Source organism: Carettochelys insculpta, chromosome 1 (assembly GCF_033958435.1).
Source record: "Carettochelys insculpta isolate YL-2023 chromosome 1, ASM3395843v1, whole genome shotgun sequence".
Classification (NCBI taxonomy): domain Eukaryota; kingdom Metazoa; phylum Chordata; order Testudines; family Carettochelyidae; genus Carettochelys; species Carettochelys insculpta.
Genome location: NC_134137.1, coordinates 232395835 through 232416433, shown reverse-complemented (window position 1 = coordinate 232416433; position 20599 = coordinate 232395835). Strand labels below are relative to the sequence as shown.

The 20599-nt window shown below is 47.1% G+C and overlaps 1 protein-coding gene across 10 annotated transcripts in view; it reads right to left on the bottom strand.

Moving 5' to 3' along the window:
- Window positions 1-667: 667 nt before the first annotated feature.
- Window positions 668-20599, bottom strand: part of LOC142017172 (rap1 GTPase-activating protein 1-like) — a 77910-nt gene continuing 57978 nt past the window's right edge. For 7 of the 10 annotated variants that reach the window (XM_075001875.1, XM_075001920.1, XM_075001942.1 and 4 more), the window contains 7 exons: window positions 18966-19069; window positions 15196-15312; window positions 14690-14816; window positions 9414-9516; window positions 3896-3981; window positions 3659-3728; window positions 668-1438 (listed from right to left, as the gene is read on the bottom strand). In XM_075001875.1, the coding sequence (XP_074857976.1) occupies window positions 3705-3728; window positions 3896-3981; window positions 9414-9516; window positions 14690-14816; window positions 15196-15312; window positions 18966-19069 (561 nt within the window). In that variant the 3' untranslated portion in view covers window positions 668-1438; window positions 3659-3704. Of the gene's footprint in view, window positions 1439-3658; window positions 3729-3895; window positions 3982-9413; window positions 9517-9854; window positions 10014-14689; window positions 14817-15191; window positions 15313-18965; window positions 19070-20599 lie in introns of those variants that run through there. The other 3 variants (XM_075001906.1, XM_075001931.1, XM_075001953.1) reach the window with 3 other exon arrangements.

Below are 20599 nucleotides of genomic sequence, written 5' to 3'. Positions count from 1 at the left end.
AGCAGTAATGCGAGCAGTGCAGAGACCTGTCTCTCTGCTATACCAGATCAGACCCTTGGGCCATTTTAACTTGGATTTCTGCCTCCACAACCCCCTAAGAGCTGATGTAACCAAACACAAAGCTAGTCCAGCAGGGAGCTTTGATGGATGGGGCTGTGCTTGTGCTGAAGTTAGAGCTCTGCTAGTGTCTTGGCTGGGAGCACTATCTGCCTAGACAAACTGCTAGGAGTCTTATCAAGTGTCTCACCACTGAGGGTCATCACCTCCTTGGCTGAGCACGTTTGGGCCAGCAGACAACTCTCCCTAGCATGAGCGTGACTTGTTTGGGGGCCACAGCAGCTTGGCTGACGGGGTTTTGTTTTTTTTTTTCTCTCTCCCCTAGGCAATGAGAGCAAGGGGGAAGGAGGACACATAGCAGGAGTGGAGGGGGAGTTGCTTTGCCATTGGGGGCCAGCACTGTGAGCAATCACCTCCCTTGGATACAGTCAGCTCCCTTTCTGTCTTTCAGGGCCCCCCCCCAGCTTCCTGTTCCAAAAATAACAAAATACACACAAGACTAAACCATCACAGCATCATAAGATCTGGGATCTGAATTTCTGGGGGACTCCAGCATAAAGATGTGAATACTTCTAGCTACTGACACACAACCCAGGCTGAGTTGGTCACAATCTCCTTTTATTGCGAGTCCAAGACACCACACACACACTACAAGCATGGAGCAAGGGTCAGAGATTCACATTTACACACCCTGCTAACGCAGGGCACAGAGACAGCAGAGGGCAGATAGGGAAAAGGGAGAAGACACAGACTGGGAAAATGAAATCCCCATGTACAAGCCCACAGGGAACTAAAAAGAATAACTCTCAGCTGGCCAGTGTAGCGTCATGAGAGGTGGGGAAAGGGAAAAAACATTCTGAGGGAACAGGCACAGCCCTCAGTGGTTTAAGGGCTTGGACTCCTCTTTAATGACAAGGTTACAGTAATGACCTTGAAGGTCAATGGCAAGTTCCATGGCAATGCATATGGCAGCACTCCTGAAGTGGATTTCTGTGCCTCCCCAAGAATGGACTTTTAAGTGCTGCCTTCCCAAGAAGTGAGGGCTGTGACCAGGCTAGAGGAACCCATCTCCAGGGGCTTGTGGGGGAAGGTTTTATAGCAGAAATAAAAACAAAGTGCTCCCTTTTAACTCTCTCCCCTCCACTGCTGGAGGAAAATCCCCTAGTGGGATAGCTTGTTCCTGGCCCCAGAGGTGGCTGAACTGGAATGATATCTTTGGATGAAGTAATGCCACATTTGGTTTCATGGCTGGTTTTCTAGCTGCTTTTGGCACAACCATCACTGAAGGAAGCAGAAGAGCCAGCAGTCACAGGAATCCAGCTTCATCTCCTCTGACCTCGAAGGCGAGGAGGAGCCAGGCCTTTTACTTCAGCAGCAAATCCTGAGAGAGAGACAGTCAGATACAGAGTTAGTAAAGGGAAGTCTCCCCTCACCACAGTCTCACAGCTGCTACTTCTTCTGAAGGGCCCATCTGGCCTCACTTTTTCTGTCTACTAAACTTGGTCACCCCCAGCTAAGATACTGAGAAACTTCTGTGGTGCAACCAGTTCTGTGATGGTTAAATCCAGGTTAGGATTTACAGATATCCTGTGGGATAGCAGAAGTCAGCATAGACTGACAAGTATCAGAGAGGTAGCCGTGTTAGTCTGTATCTTTGAGAACAACAAAAAGTCTTGTGGCACCTTATAGACTAACAGATATTTTGGAGCATAAGCTTTCGTGGGCAAAGATCCGCTTCATCAGATGCATGAGTGGGGGGGTGGTTTCAGAGGGGTATTTGAAGAGTGGGGTCCCAGTCAAGGGGGAGGGCCAGAGCTGACAAGCTCTATTCAGCAAGGTGGAAATGAATGATACTGGACCATTTCCACCTTGCTGAATAGAGCTTGTCAGCTCTGGCCCTCCCCCTTGACTGGGACCCCACTCTTCAAATACCCCTCTGAAACCACGCCCCCCCCCCCCCACTCATGCATCTGATGAAGCGGATCTTTGCCCACAAAAGCTTATGCTCCAAAATACCTGTTAGTCCATCAGGTGCCACAAGACTTTTTGTTGTTCTTGAAGCACAGACTCTCAGTCAAGTAACTAAAGACAGCCACAGAGTCGTTCACATTTGATTGTTTCACTGCAGACCTGACTAAAACATATCCAGAGGTGAGCCAGAGAATTTGACATTGGGCCAAAAATACTGGATCAATCTTGCAAGATGTTAAACACCTCCTGACAGATGCTAAATGCTCTCAGCTCCTGCTTGGAGGATAAGAATTTTCAACATGTGGCATTACGAGACCCAGTGGTAGCTATAGGGCAGTAGCAGATTTGCCCACTGGCCATTTAAGGTTATGCACATGGAGCTGGGCAAAATATTTCAGTTGAAACTTTGCTGAAAAATGCAGATTTGGATCTACCAAAATATCAAGAATTTGACAAATTCACTGCTTTGGGTGAAAAATAAAATTTTATTGGTATGATTTGCATTGCCACGGGGCCTTAGTCCTGGGCATCCTTCAGAAGAGGCATCCTGTTGTGCTATACACAATGCACGGAATGTTGATGGTCCCTGTGCCAAAGATCTTATAGTCTTATTAATATTGTTTAGGCATTTTCCAAATGAAATAGTACGGTGGTTCATTTCTAAATAACTTTGCATTGAACTTTATTTTTAAAATTTGATTTAAAAAAAAACAAATTGTTTGTTCAACCCAATCTTTATATATATTTTCAGAAGGGTCAAAAGTTGGAAAATCAGATATTTGCTTTAAATGCACAGTGTACTTCCTTCACTATGAGTGTTCTGCCTTTACACCTCCCCGTTTCCCACCCCTTCCTCTCCACCCCCCACATATTGCTAAGTCTGCAGTCTCTAGTGGGAGTGTGTTGCAGTCTGACATTCGTGTCATGCATGGGGCACAGGACCACTTTCACTGACAGGGCCAGGAGAGGAAGTTTGTCACCTAGATAAAGGCCTCACCAAGACACTAACAAAACCTGCTGCCACTGCATTTTGGAACTGCAGGGACCTTGATGCTCAGAGAGCTCCCTCCAGCCCTGCCACCACTCACCCCATTCTAACTCTACGTCAGAGCTCAGTGTTACGCTATTTATGCCTTTCTGAGAATGCTGGAACATTGCCACAGAGAAACATATCCCACCAGTGGACAGACAGACAAAGCAGCAGACAGACAAACATAGAGACAGACACAAAACTAGCTGATGAGCAAGAGATGGTTCAGCAAAATAAGAAAGCCCTGGGAACCAAGGGAGACATCTAAGCAAAGTGGGAGGCTTAAAGAGCATTTGTGGGAAAGGGAGCAGAGGAGTGTATGCAGAGAAGGGGCCAGAGTACACTGAGGCAGGGAGAGGTGGCTGGGGAAGGTTATGACGTTGAGTGGGGTGCCAACAAGTTGCAAGAGAAGAGGGTTCAGCTAGATGAATGGGGCACAGAGAATTGGCCATGGAAGGGGACGGAACCATTAGGACATTGTGTCCCTATGGATCTGCCTTGAGGAGTGGTGAAGAAGAGGGCAAAGGCCCCTTTTCAGGCTTCACAGCTGAACTACGTGCCCCCACCCAAGGTCATGAAGGCTCCTAGAGTGTCAGTTACCTGTGCATTACCCAACATGCACCACGACACCCCTCCAGCGATGGCATCACACACAGCACAAAATGGAGGCCTGTAGAACAAGGAAATGGCAGTTCTTTAACCTTCCCCTGAAGCATCTTCCCCTTGCACCCTGGACTCCTGAACATACAGAGCTCTCTGCACCAACTCCGTCTCCTCCCTATCCCTTGTCATCTGGGTGCTGGTGAGAATGGAAACACGTGGAGGCCTGACACATACCGGGCTGTAACGCTGAGCATCTGCTTTGTTGCTTTTCCCCTTCTCCATGGAGCCCGTAGCATTGGTGGCCGGGAGCAGTCTGGTTACTAGAAGAGAGCCAAGCACACAAAAAATGGGCTCTCTCAGGAACGGAGAAAATGGTTCTGCCTGTTTCTTACCTTTCTCCTCAATCTGCATTCCACAATACGTCTCAGCTACTGAATCATCACCCGCCTCCATCTGAGCCCGATAGCCTCTAGCATTATCTACTAAGCTTGCCAAATGCAGCAAAGCTGCTCTTCAGCTAGTTCTTAATTTGTGCCAGGGCTTGCCAGTTCATATCCCCAGCACTTGGAGGTTTTTAAGTCCCACCTTGACAAAGCCCTGGCTGGGATGATTTAGTTAGGGTTGATCCTGCTTTAGGCAGGTGGCTGGACTCAAGAACCTCTTGGGATCCCTTCCAGCCCTAGGATTCCATGATTCACTTCTGGGCTTGGCAGTTTATAGCATCAGCACCCCACTGGGCTTCTTGTGTTTAGTTATTAAAGTAAAAAAATTGCCTGAGCCCTGGCACCAATTTCATTACAAATTAAGCAGTGTCTCCAACCACTCCAAATGCACATATTTCTGTCCCCGACCCCTGACCCCAATTTCAACCCTATCATCCCTCTGTCCCTCACCCTCCTTAAAAAAAGCATGTTAAAAGAAATGTGCTAAGGTTGTAAAATCAAGCATTCAGAAGTGAGGAAATGCCAGAATTAAGGCTACTTGTTCAGCCTCCTTTTATATATGAATAAATTAATTGCCAAAGTGATTTTTTTTTCTTCAGAGAACCCTTTCCTCTTTCAGGTTACAGGATGGACTTTGCTCAGTTAATGTTTTGTTTTCCCCATGTTGTTCAGTGTGTGGCCCAAAGTCTTATTTCTTGCACACTAATCAAACAATGTGCTGAATTCTGTGGTGCTATTCACTACAGTACCTGAGTGCTTCACAAATTTTAATCAATTTATCTTCACAACACCCTAAGGATATGGTGGCTGGGGGAGCGGGGTATTATCCCCATTTTAGAGACTGGGAACTGAAGCACCAAGAGAATAGTTAGAACAGAACTGTTCACTCATTTTGGCTGCCCAATTTGAGAAACTTAGCATTATATAGCAGGCCATATGTGCAAAGCACAACTATCAGAGATTTTAACATTGCTGCAAATCAGACCCCAGGATCTCACATGGGGCACCTAGAAAACAAGGAACACAATTAGTGACCATCTGTGAAAAGTTTGAGTTAAGTGAATTTTCCAGCATCACAAACAAAAATAACTCCTACAGCACATCTTTTAAAAAAAAATCCAATCTGGATTTAAAATTTACTAACGACAGAGAAGCTACTGAGACCCTTGATTAACCCTTGGTTAAGTGTTCCCGCTGATTAATGATAAACTGTATGCTTTATTTTCAGTCTGAACTTGTCTAGCTAAAACTTGCAGGCATTGGAGCATGCACAACCGAAGAGCCTATTATTAAGTATTTGAATCCCAAGTAGACATACATATATTGTAATCAAGTCATCTATCAATCTTGTCTTTGTTGCAATGGACCAGGGGTATGCAACCAAAAGAGCGAGAAGGGACATTTTTTCAAATTCAGTTACAAAAATCAATACTTCAGGAGCTGCAATGCACCTGAATACTAGACAGTCCTTAATACATAACATCCAACTGTACTTTTTATAACCCCTATTTTAAGACCAATGCACACACAATAATTTAACAAAACAAACCAGCAGTCTGTAGCACTTTAAAGATTAACAAAATAATTTAATAGGTCCCACTGTCTGTCCCAAGAAAGCTCATTGCCTATTAAATTATTATTATCTGGTTTGTTTTGTTACAATACAGACTAACACAGCTACCTCTCTGTTACTACTCAATAATTTGTAATGCAATCCATGTAAATATGGATTTCTCTGAGTCCTGGTAGGCTTCAAGATCAGTCCTATCCAGTGTCAATGACCACCACAAATTAATTGGTAATCCAAAGAGGGTCAACTGAGGAGCATACAGAGAGCAGGGGTCAGCAAACTTTTTTATGTTGGGCCCCACCTTTTGTCCCTGCAATTAGTAGAGGCCCTCCCCCAGCTTGTCCAATGCCCCAGACCCCCATAAGTTATGAGCAACGGTGAGAGCAAGGAGGGAGCCAGCAGAGGCCGCAGGGGGGAGGCTGATTGCACTGTACATGAAATTTCATGCCCCCTGCCTAGTGCTTAGAGCAGAAGCTGAGACATCTAGAGATGAATTCTTTTTCCAGCATCTCATTGGTTCAACTTAAGCAGAAGTCCATAAATGGCACACCAAGATTGAGAGCGGCTTTCAAAGCACACTGGCAGCAAAACAGAGTTAGCTGAGGCCTGTTTTTCAGACACAAGTTTGCAGCACTCGTGAGGCCTAGGTCTTTCTCAGCCTTAGTTGCCCCTTCTGTGAAACAGGTTTCATTATAATTCCTGTCTCACAGAGGTATTGGGTAGTAACAGAAAGGGAGCCGTACTAGTCTATATACTATCCAAAACAAAAAAGCAGTCAAGTAGCACTTTAAAGACTAACAAAATAATTTATTAGGTGAGCTTTCGTGGGACAGACCCACAGACCTGTAGAAGTGGGTCTGTCCCACGAAAGCTCACCTAATAAATTATTTTGTTAGTCTTTAAAGTGCTACTTGACTGCCTTTTTTTTTTTTAAAGAGATATTGGGAGAACGCACCAAAACTTATCTGGTTGATCCCCATTAGCAGCCTATGGCAAACTTACTCTTGAAGCATACTAGCTGCTGGGAATGGAAGCCGAAAGCCCATCAGTGGCAGGCAAACCCTAGGGAAGTAGGTGGAAGAGAATCCAATAGCCCTGGTGAACATGAGCATCCTTTTGCCATCCCAGCTGAATACTTTGTTTCTTCTCTGCTGCTCCCAAATCCGTAGCTTGGGAAAATCTCAGTTCTAATTAATATGACCACATAGTCCAAAACATTGAAAGTAACTGTGCAGCAATCAGGCCAAGGCAGCTCTATGTGGTAACTGTAGCAATGCAGCCTGCCTGGGAGTGGCTTCTACCCAACCCTAGCCTGCCTCCATTCACAGCTGGCCTGCAAGCAATCTGTCTGCTAGGTTGTGCTCTCAGCCTGAACCCGCCCCCACAAGGGCTGTGTCTACACGTGCCCCAAACTTCGAAATGGCCATGCAAATGGCCATTTCGAAGTTTACTAATGAAGCGCTGACATGCATATTCAGCGCTTCATTAGCATGCGGGCGGCAGCGGCGCTTCGAAATTGACGAGCCTTGCAGCCGCGCGGCGCGTCCAGACGGGGCTCCTTTTCGAAAGCACGCCACCTTCTTCGAAGTCCCCTTATTCCCATGAGCTCACGGGAATAAGGGGACTTCGAAGTAGGTGGCGTGCTTTCGAAAAGGAGCCCCGTCTGGACACGCCGCGCGGCTGCAAGGCTCGTCAATTTCGAAGCGCCGCTGCCGCCCGCATGCTAATGAAGCACTGAATATGCATGTCAGCGCTTCATTAGTAAACTTCGAAATGGCCATTTGCATGGCCATTTCGAAGTTTGGGGCACGTGTAGACGTAGCCAAGGAGAGTGATTACCTTGCCAGTGAGCTGCAATGAGTGGGCTGGCTGGCTGCAAAGACGCTGCGGGCTGGAGGGGCTGACCTCCCCCGCTCCCACAGCTCTCATTTCCCTAAACAGAAAGGGGTCGGGGGAGGGGGCGACCTCCCTACGACCTCTTAGTCCAGCTCCGCTCCTGTACGCTCTGTTTCTGACTTTGCACCTTGCCGACTAGCTGCAGCAGCTGTAACTGGAGCTGAGGCAAACACCAGGGGAGGGACAGGAGCGAGAAACTCCAGGGCTGCAGAAAGCGTTTGCGGGAGCTGAGCAAAACCCAACCGGACAGAGAGCTAATCCGGCGTTGGATAAACCTAATTCCAGCGTCCGGAGCCACAGAGGAGTCAGCCCTCGGAGCTGCAAGTGACTCCTCAAAGAGCTGCAGGTTGCGGACCCCTGCAGTAGGTGGATTTTGCTCCTTGAGTCTATCCCTGTACGGCTCTCTGACCTTATGCTGGTGCAGCTTCTCTGAACCCCCTCCAATTCATCAGCAACTTTCTTGAATTATGGACACTAGCAGCAGTCATAACTGTACCAAAAGCAGAGGTAAAACAACCTCTCTATGCCCACTCAAGGTTCCCCTATTTATGCACCCCAGCTAAAACATTAGCTCTTTTTGGCCAAAGTGTCACACTGGTAGCTCATGTTCAGCTGGTCTGGGAATATTAAATTTGACTGTCACTGGGGTATTTTTCAGATGTATTTTTACACTCAGACAAGACCACCATGTGTTGTTTTCATCAATTGCATAAAACTAAACGTCCCAAACCTGGTTTTCTCCGCTCCCTAGGACAAGCCCTTCCCCACTTTTCTGTACTCCCCATCTCATTATATTCCATCTTAAATCCCCACAGTATGTCTAGGGAAAGCCTCATCCATCCCCAAAAGGCTCAACCCATCACAGTAGATTAGGGTTGGAAGAGACCTTAGAAGATCATCTAGTCCAACCCTCTTCTCAAAGTAGGACCAATCCCACCTAAATCATCCTGCCAGGACTTTGCCAAGATAGGACTTAAAAACCTCTAAGGATTCCACCACCTCCCTAGGCAACCATTTCCAGTGCTTCACCACTCTCCTGGTGAAGTAGTTTTTCCTAATAGCCAATCTAAACCTCCCCACTGCAACTTGAGATCATTGCTCCCTGTTCTATCATCTACCGCTACTGAGAACAGATTGGCTTTATCCTCTTTGGAATCCCCACTTCAGGTAGTTGAAGGCTGCTATTAATTTCCCCACCCCAATTCTTCTCTTCTTCAGACTAATAAGCCCAGTTCCCCCAGTCTCTCCTCATAAATCATGTGCTACAGCCCCCTAATCATTTCCTTTGCCCTCTGCTGGTCTCTGTCCAATGTGTCCATATCCTTTATGCAATTGGTACCAACCCCCCCCCGCCCCGTTTTCCCTCCTCCGCTGCTCCCAAAATCAGCTTGAGGCAGATACCAGCACTGGAATTTTCATCCCAAACAGTTTAATTTTGGCAGAGTTACAGGCAAATGAAAACAGGGTCTTATAATGGGAAATGTGAGGCAACCTTAATAACAGAAAAGTCTGTCTGCCCTGTCTATAATCTCTCTCTGTATACACACATACATGTACCTATTCTATTCACAGGATTTACCTGAAGTTCCCACCTCTCCCCTCCCATATGCATCTATACCATAACTGTGCATATCTTAAATGTCTCCATTCTGACCTCTCTCCCCAGTACTCTCCCTAACTAGTCTGTGTTCCCCCCAAACTTGGGTTACTCTACTTCACATACCCACACACCTCCCCATTCTGGGTACTGAGAAGAGATGCTGCCACTCTCACGCTGAAATACGTCTCTTTACCCCTCTGCTGCCTCACATGTTCTAGAGAGGGAGGTAGAAGCACAGTTTACCTGGTGAGCTAGCACTACTGGGTGTGCCCAAACTGTCATCCAGCCACACACTCTGAACCAGAGAATCCCGCTTCTGAGGACCCTCAAGAGAGCACATCTGCTCCTGGAGAGGGGAAAGAAGGGATATTTTAGGAAGGCACTTTGTAAATATGGACAGACTCCAGAAGAAAGGAGAATTTGAAGAAAGGAGGATCTCTCCGGAGGACTCAGACTGTGAGGGAAATCTCTTGCAGAACTACTTTGTCAATTTTAATGTAATAAAGGGGCCCAAAAGTCACTGTTCATGTGTCACTGTCCAACATTAAAGTGTGGGGATGGGTATACCATGACAAACATATCCTTACATATCCTTTAGTCTTTTAAGAGATACAGAAAAGGAGAAATAGTCAAAAGCATTTGTCATGTAAAGGTATTACATAAGGCTTTCATTTTTTATATCACCTCTTGTTCCGCTTCCCTTTAGGTGAGGAGAGTTTTTGGAAGGAAACTCGCCATCTGGCAGTCAGAGATGGTATTAAGAGGATAATAAACATCCTTTCTGAGGGAAAGAGAAGTTATCTGAGAGGAGCTGGAGCTGCCTCTGAAATCTGGTGCAGTTTTCTAAAAAACAAAACAATATAGACACATAAAAGGGAACGGAAACAAAGAGAAAAGATAGAAAATGCATCTTCTATTGCTGGTAATGACTCTCACTTGCAATCTTGCTGCTTGAAAAGCACAACGCAGAGTCTGATCAACCAATCTGAGATCTGACACACTTGCACCAGCAGTGGTCCATTGAAGATGTTGTATTTTGCTGCCTTCCTGTTGCCAGGCTTACAGCAGTGTAGCACAATAAATATATTAATTAACAACAAGACATGTTTTATTTAACAGAATTTTAAATTTACTATAAAGAAGGCAGAAGAAGAAAGATAGAAAAGCAATAAGGTGGGGAAGGAAATGGATACTGCCAGGTGGGGGAGAGGGAGGGAGTGGTGGTTGAGATTAGATGGAGGTGGCAGGGTCATCCTGATCCTTCTCTGGTACAGTCTCGTCAGGATATCTCTCAGGATCAGGATGACAAAGCCCCAGCAGTGTGATGGTGATTCCCAGAGTCCCAGGAGCCGGGGGCAGAGGGTAGAGGAGGGGTAGGGGGAGAAAGCTTACTTCTTCCTGTACTTCTACATTTCATTCAGCCACCATCTGCTAACCTTCCCCAAAAAATCTTCTGGAGGATGCCAAGTGGGATTGATAGGTACAATCACTCATTCCCTCATTAAATATTCTACAAATACATTAGAAGTAAAAGGAAGACGAACGACAGGGAAAGCCCATCCCTTGAGGTTGGGGAGAAGAGGGACAATAACAGAAAATGTAGAATTGGCAGAAATGTTTCATTACTGTTTTGTTTCCGTTTTCTCCAAAAAGGTTAGTAGCGATCATTAGGTCTAACACAGTGAACGGCCGTGAAATGATGTAGGATCTGAAGCTAGCCTCTGAGTCCCTAACTCCTGTTTGCCAGAAGCTGGGAGTGGGTTAACAGGGAATGAATCACACAGAGCTGTTCATTCTCTCTGACTCCTACCCAGTTTGACCACTGCTGGAAGACAGCACGCTTGGCTAGATGAACTATTGGTCTTATACACTACTGCTGTTTTTATGTTCTTATGTAAAATAGGGAAAGAACACATTAAAAATTACTTAAGAAGTTATATGTCTTCAAGCTGACAGGGCCTGATGAAATATCTCCTAGAATACTCAGAGAATTGACTGAGGAGCTATCTGAGCCATTATCAATTACCTTTGAAAAGAGGACCAGAGGAAAGCAAATACAGTGCCACTCTATAAAAGGGGGAGTAAGGCCACCCAGGGAATTACAGACCAGTAAGTTCAACATCAGTACTGGGAAAGACAACAGAGTAATTAGTCAACCTACAATTTGCAACCACCTAGGAGATAAGAAGGCAATTAAGTAAGAGTCATCATTAATTTGTCAAGAACAAATCATATCAGACCAGCTGAATAGCTTTCTTTGACAGGCTAACAAGACTTGTGAAGGAGAGGAAGAGGTAGATCTGCTATAGCTTGAATTTAGGAAGGCTTTTCATATTGTCTCATATGACCTTCTCATAAACAAACTAGGGAATTACAACCTAGATGGAGCTGCTATCAGCTAAGTGCCTAACAGTTCAGAAACCCCTTTTCTGAGAGTAGCTATCAAGATGTAATGGCACATTGAGTGGGGTTCTGCAGAGATCAGTTGTTGGTCCAATTCTGTTCCATATCTTCATCAATGATTTAGACCAGAGGTCAGCAACCTTTCCGAGGAGGAGTGCAGAAATCTGACCTTTTGACCTCCATGTACGGGCCGGTGATATTTTTAAAGTCTCTAATAGTCCTACCTACAGCAGCTTAATTCATAAATAACCAAAGATGCAGAGCTTGACCATTTGGATACTGGGGAAACTTACTCTTTAAGGGAATAACAAACAAGGCAAGAAGTTATTGTGCTCCAGAAACCTCTGGATGGGTGCAGGTTGCCCACTCCCATAAAGCCAGAGCAATGTTGGTTGAACCAGGCCCTTCCCTCCTTCCTGGCAGTGAGGGAGACTGGGCACCTCAAGGACTGCTGCTGGGTAGGGCCAGCACATGCTGTGGGAGGAGAAGTGACGTCCTTCCTTTCCTCCCAGGGATGCTGCCCCTGTCACATCTCCAGCTGGTGTCCGGGTGCAGGCAGCATATGATCACCTGTTGGGTAGACTGCTGAGCCCCCTCCCTGTCCTGGGGGCGTCCTGCCCTGCCCTTTTCCCTCCCACTCCAAGGGGCCTGTTGCTCCTCTACCCCCCCATTTTGAGGGTGCTCCCCATCTTCCCTCGTGGGGAGGGAGCGGAGCTGAGCCCCCTTCTCCCTGCAGCCAGAGGCCTGGGCCCCTTTTCCCTGGCCAGGAGAAGGGCTCCTTCTCCTTCCCGGGGGAGCTGGGCTGGGTCCCCCTAGATCATGGGCTGTTATCTCCCTGGGCTGGGCTGGACACCCTGCTCCCTGCTCCCCGACATGCTGCGCACTGCACATGCTTGGAGTTCTTGCCCAGCCCGGCATGGGGGGCAGAGCCCAGGCAGCAGGGCAGGTGCCCTGGACCCCACATACCTCCCACTCAAGCCTTATCTGCCCCACTCCCTGTCCCAGATGCCAACGCCTCCCCAGAGCTGCCCACCACAGCAGGGCCCAGAGCCCACCTGGCTTGCCTGGGCAGGGAGGGGGCACACAAGCAGCTCCAAAGCATGGATGTCCCTGCCCAGGCAGATGCTGCACCAGCGCTACGTCCTGCTGTGCATTAGGGGAGGAGGGTTTAAAAGATTCTTTCCAGGTCGGAGTCCATTTTCTCAGGGGGCGGGAGAGAGGACTGAGCTCCTGCCTCGCGTGCCAGTCAAAATTGCCTCACGTGCCACACTTGTAAAGTCTGCAGATGGGAGGGTAGGCCCATCACTTGGGGGTGGGGGAAGCCGGGGGAGTTTGTGCTTTGGAGAACATGATTCAAATTCAAAACGATCTGAAGAAAATGGGATTAAATTCAATAAGGACAAACACGAAGTACTCCTCACAGAAAGGAACAATCATTCAACACATAAAAAATTGGAAGTGACTTTCTATGTGGGTCACAAACTAAATATGAGTAACACTGTTACAAAAAAAGAGCACATATTCTGGGGGTTGTTGTACACAAGACACAATAGGTAATTCTTCCATTCTATTCTACAATGATCAGGCCTAAACTGGAGTATTGTGTCCAGTTCTGTGTGCCACATTCAGAAAACATTGGACAAATTGGAGACGGTTCAGAGGCCTAAAAAAATACAACCTATGACAGACGGCTGAAAAAATTGGATTTGTTTAGTCTGAAGATGACAGAGGAGACATAACAGTTTCAAGTACATAAAAGGTTGTTACTAGGATGTGAGTGAAAAAAATGTTCTTTTTAATTTCTGCGGATAGGACAAGAAGCACATGGATTTAAATTACAGCTAGGACAGTTTAAGCTGGACATTAGGTTAAATTTCCTGGTCAGAGATGTTAAGCATGGAAATAGGTTGTCTGGGGAAGTTGTGGTATCTCCATTACTGAAGGTTTTTCAGAACACATTGGACAAACATCTGTCAGGAATGGACTGGTCATTACTCAGTTCTGACATAAGTGCAAGGGACTGGACAAAATGATCTGCTGAGGTCCTTTCCAGTCCTACACTTTTATGCTTTTATTCTATGACTATTTTGCCCCCAGGCTTAATTAGAAATACACTAAATTTGTCCACTGATTCCTAGTCCCACACTTGCTTTTCCAGGCGTGAATTTAACATAGTGCAGTAGACCCCAAACTTACACAATTTTGACTTGCGTGACTCTTGGAATAACGCAAGTCGAAATCAACCAGTGCTGCTGTGCCAGTCAGTTTCCTGGCTCCCACAAGTGGTGGGGAGCCAGAAACCAGGAGGCAGCTGGGCCCTTGCATTCCCAGCTCCCAGCAGCTGCCTCTGGCTCCTCGTTCCCCTCCGCTTGTGGCAGCTGGGAAACGGACCAGTGCTGCTGCACCTGGCTCCGGACTCCCACCGCTCACAGGAGCCGGGAGCCAGGTACAGTAGTGCCAGTTTCCCGGCTCCTGCAAGCGGAGCGGAGCCGGGAGCCAGGAGCCAGGCACAGCTGCTGGGAGCACAAGGGCTCAGCTGCCGCCTGGTTCCCGGCTCCCCGCCACTTCCGGGAGGTAGGAAACTGACTGGCGCAGCAGCACTGTTCAGTTTCCTGGCTCCCGCAAGTGGAGAAGAGCCAGGAGCCAGGCAGCAGGCTCAGTTCAGTGAGCAGGCATGGATCCCCCACCATCTTCACTGCAGCTGCCGAGAACCTCTGCCACTCGCAACCTGGGGGGACCCAAAGGTGGTAGGGCCTCTCCCCGTCCCAACTTATGCAAAATTTGACTTACATGTGGTTGCCCAGGAACACAACCTACATGTGAGTTAGGGTCTACTGTACTTGAGTTATATCACTAGTCTTTTTGGTTGGACTAATTCAGTCTATTAGTCTTTCTTTTCTGCCTTTTCCTATCAGCATTCATTGTTATGAGTTATTATAACACTTTACAAACTTTTATCTATTTGCCCACAGTTAAGATCACAACTGGGGTAGACCCATGAGAACCCAATTATCTCTACAGGACATAGCTGGGATTTGAAGAAGCAAGACAAGGGAGGACCCAGAGTGTAAGGGCAAGGGAATCTCTGTATTTTAGGCCTCAAATCTTACACTCACCGTCTCATTCTCCTCTTCCTCAGAGGTTTCGTTTTCTCTGACTCCACTACAGCAGCTGCTCACGTTGGATGAGGAGCGCGAGAGTGGCTGCATTGCACAGTATCCCGAAGTTTGATTGGAGAGGGCTCTGAAATCCAAGCCCAAACTTATCATCATCATTGCAACATAGTGATCTCTTTTTTCACCCTCTATTCAAGATGCTTCCAGTGCTTTGCAGGCATTAACAAAGTCTTATTAGTCCCTGTGATGCAGATTTACTGTAATTCTCTATAATGGTGGGGGACCCATCCAAAGAGGGGAAGTCACTCATCCATGATCAGTATCAGAACCAAGAATAGAACCCAGGAGAACTGGCTCCTGCTCCCTGGCTCTAATCGCGAGGGACCACATAACGTTGCAGTCATGGGACCTATGTGAGATGACAAAACATGAGACACCTGCCAAGCTAAACCTTCCCAAGGGACACCAAGAGTTTCTCCTGAACAGGAAGATCATTTTCAACTCACTTGCTCTTCCTGTTTGGGAACTCTGGGGAGCTGGGACTGGAGGACCCATCAGACTTCAGATCAAAAAAAGGTCCAGGACTCTCCAGCACTTTCTGGATTCTATCCGCAACCTCCTTACTGGGGTGAAAGGAAAACAGTGCATATGAGACATGAGTTATCACTGTGTTACCTAATACTTCTTTAGGTCACACACAGATAGGGTGCAGGTTGGTGCAGTTCAGAACTGGACAGTCTTCTTAAGTGGTCTACAAAGGAAGAACATGTCAGGACTAGGCCTATTTTGCTTTTTTATGAGGAAAATAAAAGGCCTGAAAGGGGTTGAGTTTTCAAAATTTCTGCTTAACTTGCTTCCTGCATTTGCATCCCACTAGAAATTCAGGTCCTATCTAACTTGGAATACTCTACAGATGACTGTTTATAGAATTGTTTATACAGATAGGCTGCGTCTACACGTGCACGCTACTTCGAAGTAGCGGCAGTAACTTCGAAATAGCGCCCGTCACGTCTACACGTGTTGGGCGCTATTTCGAAGTTGAAATCGACGTTAGGCGGCGAGACGTCGAAGTCGCTAACCCCATGAGCGGATGGGAATAGCGCCCTACTTCGACGTTCAACATCGAAGTAGGGACGTGTAGACGATCCGCGTCCCGCAACATCGAAATAGCGGGGTCCTCCATGGCGGCCATCAGCTGGGGGGTTGAGAGATACTCTCTCTCCAGCCCTTGCGGGGCTCTGTGGTCACCGTGGGCAGCAGCCCTTAGCCCAGGGCTTCTGGCTGCTGCTGCTGCAGCTGGGGGTCCGTGCTGCATATACAGGGTCTGCAACTAGTTGTTGGCTCTGTGTATCTTGCACTGTTTAATGAAAGTGTGTCTGGGAGGGGCCCTTTAAGGGAGCGACTTGCTGTTGAGTCCGCCCCGTGACCCTGTCTGCAGCTGTGCCTGGCTCCCTTATTTCGATGTGTGCTACTTTGGCGTGTAGACGTTCCCTCGCTGTGCCTATTTCGATGTTGGGCTGAGCAACGTCGAAGTTGAACATCGACGTTGCCAGCCCTGGAGGACGTGTAGACGTTATTCATCGAAATAGCCTATTTCGATGTCGCAACATCGAAATAAGCTATTTCGAAGTTGGGTGCACGTGTAGACGTAGCCTTACAGTGACAATCATACCAAGGAGGTGACACCTCACGAACAACAACAGTGTGTTTTCTTTCAAATTGTATCAAACTTGTGTTTTTGTTGACACCTAGTTAACTAATATACTAGTGAGGAAATATCCCTACAAAAATTATTCTTTGGTGCAGTACCTTCAACTAGGAGCTGAGAAAACTCCCAGGTCTCATCTCATGCAGGGAAGAGCAGGCTTTACATTCCTAATACATCTAAGGCGAAAACACACAGAAGAAAATTTAATGAAACCAGACACCTTCTTCATGTACAATGAAGAAGCAAATAAAGGCACAGGCCTATTTTCCCATTCTTGTAAGAAATACTTAAACATATTTGAAAAGGACAAAGAGGTGAGTAACCCATAAGCTGTGTCTACACGTGCACGCTACTTCGAAGTAGCGGCACTAACTTCGAAATAGCGCCCGTCGCGGCTACATGCGTCGGGCGCTATTTCGAAGTTAACTTCGACGCTAGGCGGTGAGACGTCGAAGTCGCTAACTTCATGAGGGGATCGGAATAGCGCCCTACTTCGACGTTCAACGTCGAAGTAGGGACCATGTAGACGATCCGCGTCCCGCAACGTCAAAATTGCCGGGTCCTCCATGGCGGCCATCAGCTGGGGGGTTGAGAGATGCTCTCTCTCCAGCCCCTGCGGGGCTCTATGGTCACCGTGGGCAGCAGCCCTTAGCCCAGGGCTTCTGGCTGCTGCTGCCGCAGCTGGGGATCCATGCTGCATGCACAGGGTCTGCAACCAGTTGTCGGCTCTGTGGATCTTGTGGTGTTTAGTGCAACTGTGTCTGGGAGGGGCCCTTTAAGGGAGCGGCTTGCTGTTGAGTCCGCCCTGTGACCCTGTCTGCAGCTGTGCCTGGCACCCTTATTTCGATGTGTGCTACTTTGGCGTGTAGACGTACACTCGCAGCGCCTATTTCGATGTGGTGCCGCGCAACGTCGAAGTTGAACATCGACGTTGCCAGCCCTGGAGGACGTGTAGACGTTATTCGTCGAAATAGCCTATTTTGATGTTGCTACATCGAAATAAGCTATTTCGATGTTGGCTTCACGTGTAGACGTAGCCATAAAGGGCTAGGCTTAGGAACATACTGATACAAGATGCAGAAGTGTTGTTAAACATACACCTCAAAAAGCACAAGTGTTATGGCAGTTTTTTATTTTACATACATTGTTAATGGAAACCTGCTTCTATGTCATTTACCCCATGTCTACATGTGCCCCTTCCTTTCGAAAGGGGCATGTTAATGAGCAGGTTCAAAAGATGCTAATGAGGTGCTGCAATGAATATGCAGCGCCTCATTAGTATAATGGCTGCGGCGATTCGAAAGTGCAGCTTTTCGAATCGTGCCACCCGTGGTGACGGGACCTTCCAAAAGGACCCCCCCAGTTTTCAAAAGCCCTTCTTCCTGTCTGGTGATCGGAAGAAGGGCTTTCGAAAACCGGGAGACGGGGAGGGTCCTTTCGGAAAGTCCTGTCTCCACAGGCGGCCTGTGATTTGAAAAGCTGCACTTTTGAATCGCTGCAGCCGCCATTATGCTAATGAGGTGCTGCATATTCATTGCAGCGCCTCATTAGCATCTTTCGAACCTGCTCATTAACATGCCCCTTTCGAAAGGAAGGGGCACATGTAAACCCAGCCTTATTGTTCTACACGACAGCATTTTACATAAAAACAAGTCAGCCAGTGTCTCTCTTAAGAAACGGCAAGAAAATGAGACATGGGGAGATGGGATGCAAGTGCAGGAAGCAAGTTAAGCAGAAATTTTAAAAACTCAGGCATAGATTTTACCCATAGTGATGGTCACGGCTGTCTGCATGAGAGGGAGTTCTTTTCTCCTCTACACAAAGCCCTTTGACAGATCCCTGGATTTTGTGAACTGTTGGGAAGGTTTCATGTGGATTACAAAGCAGTTCAAAGGACTGGGTGCACACTGAACCCTGTTGCACAGCATGGCTTTAGGAGCACATGAGGAGACTAACAAAATAACCTCTCCTGCTCAGTATGCAATTTTCACATGCTCATAACTCAGCTCCATCACACCCTCCTCTGCTCCAGAGAAGACTATTTCTGCGACTGTCTGCAACTCTCAAACCTCCACCATTCTGCTGATAGCATGTTTAGATAAGTCACACAGTTATTTGTTTTGCAAGTCACCAGATTTCATTACTATTTTTTAAAAAGCGATGCAAGATGTATTTTTTCCCTCCTCTCTTCTCGCACCTGCACACAGCAAAATTGCTTTTGTCACTGTGGGGAAGGAACAGGAGGGGCAGGAATCCTGGGTCATCCTCTGCTCTGTTTGCTGAAAGTCCCACCTACTACACCCCTGGTCCCATCCCCCCGCATCTTCCCACGGGTGCCCTTGTCTTTTCTGCCTCTCCTTAGACGCTTTCCTTTCCTGCCTCCTCTCTGTTCCCTGGGTCCCAGGCCTATTTTCTCCTGCAATCTGCTCCCAGTTCTCATCCTTTGATTCCCCCCTCTCCTCATCTTGCTTCCCCCACCTTCATCATCTTCCATCTCCCCTTGTTACAAACCCTTCCATCTTTCCTCTCTTCCCCTCTCTCCACCCCACCCATTCCCTCCGTTCTTACCTCTTCTCTTCCTGGATGTTCTCAATACCAATGGCACTGCTGCGACGGCCATGGAAACGGCTGCCTCGGGTACGTGATGGGCTCCGCCCAGGCAAGGCAAAGGACTAGGCAGAAGGAGAGCAAGGAAATTGTAAGAAGGAAGGAGGGGAGTGAGAGAGACAAAGCAGTGGAGAACTGGAGGAGGGGGAGAGGGAGTGTGCGGCCCGGATCCGAGACTGCGGTTTGCATCATCTCTGATACGCAGTAGTGCTGCCCAGATCCCCCAAGGGAACCAGAACGTGAGAGAAGAATTCCTACAACTTGTCAGTGAGAAAGAGAGGGGAGGAAATGAAGTTTCAACATGCATGCTGAGAGAGAGAGGCAGACAGTGAGACACAGAGACAGGAGACAGAGCGAGAGAAATAGAAAGGGAGACAGAAGCTCAGGCAGAGTTACATCAAAGAGAGATGCACAAAGAATTTGAAGGAGAATGGTAAAATCAAAGGAACAAAGGAGAGACAAAGGAACAAAGGAATGCATAGATCCAGAGAGAGAGAGAGAGAGAGGAAGGGGGCCCGGTTCATTACTGCTCTATGGCTCCTTTTTGCAAGATTAAATGATCTATAAGCTGCAACATCTGTCCTCTGGGCAGCAATTCCCAAGGAAAGGGACCACCCTGGTGCACACAAAACTGGTGTTTTTGGCACTACACCAGCCCAGCTGGAGCTCCAGGTACAGAAGCCTTAGGTGGCCAGTTGCAAGTTAGCTAGGTTATTTTCAGAAACAGAAAACAGGATGCTTTTCTAGAAACATGATCTAGGGTCATGAAACACTCACACAGAAGTGCACTTTTTCTTATACTAGTAAGTGTTACTTCTGTTACATGGGCACATTTCTCCTGATGGAGCATTTCTCTTGGAATGAAGAGTTCTCTATGAGTTTATCATGTGACACCAGTCAAATACCTTTCACATTCACATCGGGTAGAAAATGGTTCTGGCAGAGCCTACACTCATTTAACTTTTCACTCATTCAAACACTTTTCATCCCACTCAGTATTTGTTCCACTGGACTGTAATTTCTGGCAAGCAAAGTCTATTCAACATTGCAATATGACTGGAACAAACACTTTGTAGTTATTCAAAATGAATATTTGATTAAATGAAATATTGTAATATTTCCAATGTACTGAAGATGTCAGTTCTGATCATATAAAAAAACTAGACTGTCACGGTAAAGTCAAGGTGTATGGTCTTTTTAAAGTTAGGGCAGCATACTGCCCTACAGTTAGTCCAGGGCAAGGGTGATGTCAAGTCATCTCTGCCCTTCTTCTCAAACCCTATGCCAAGCTTAGATCCAGTGCACAGAGAGGACACAGGCTCAGCACAAAGAAACACTCAACCAGGAACAGAGAGAGAGACAGAAACAGAGCGATACGAACAGAAAAGATTCAGAGAGAGACAGACAGACAGGCTGTGTCTACACTACAAAAATAACTCGTAGTTGCTTACTTTGAAGTAAGCAACTTCAAAGTTTAGAGGCTACACACACACCCTAGGTCGAAGTTCATCTTTGAAGTAGGGTGCTATTTCATTCCCTGGAATGGAGTAAGGACACTGAAGTTGGGCTCCATTAACTTCCAAGTAAGGGAAAAT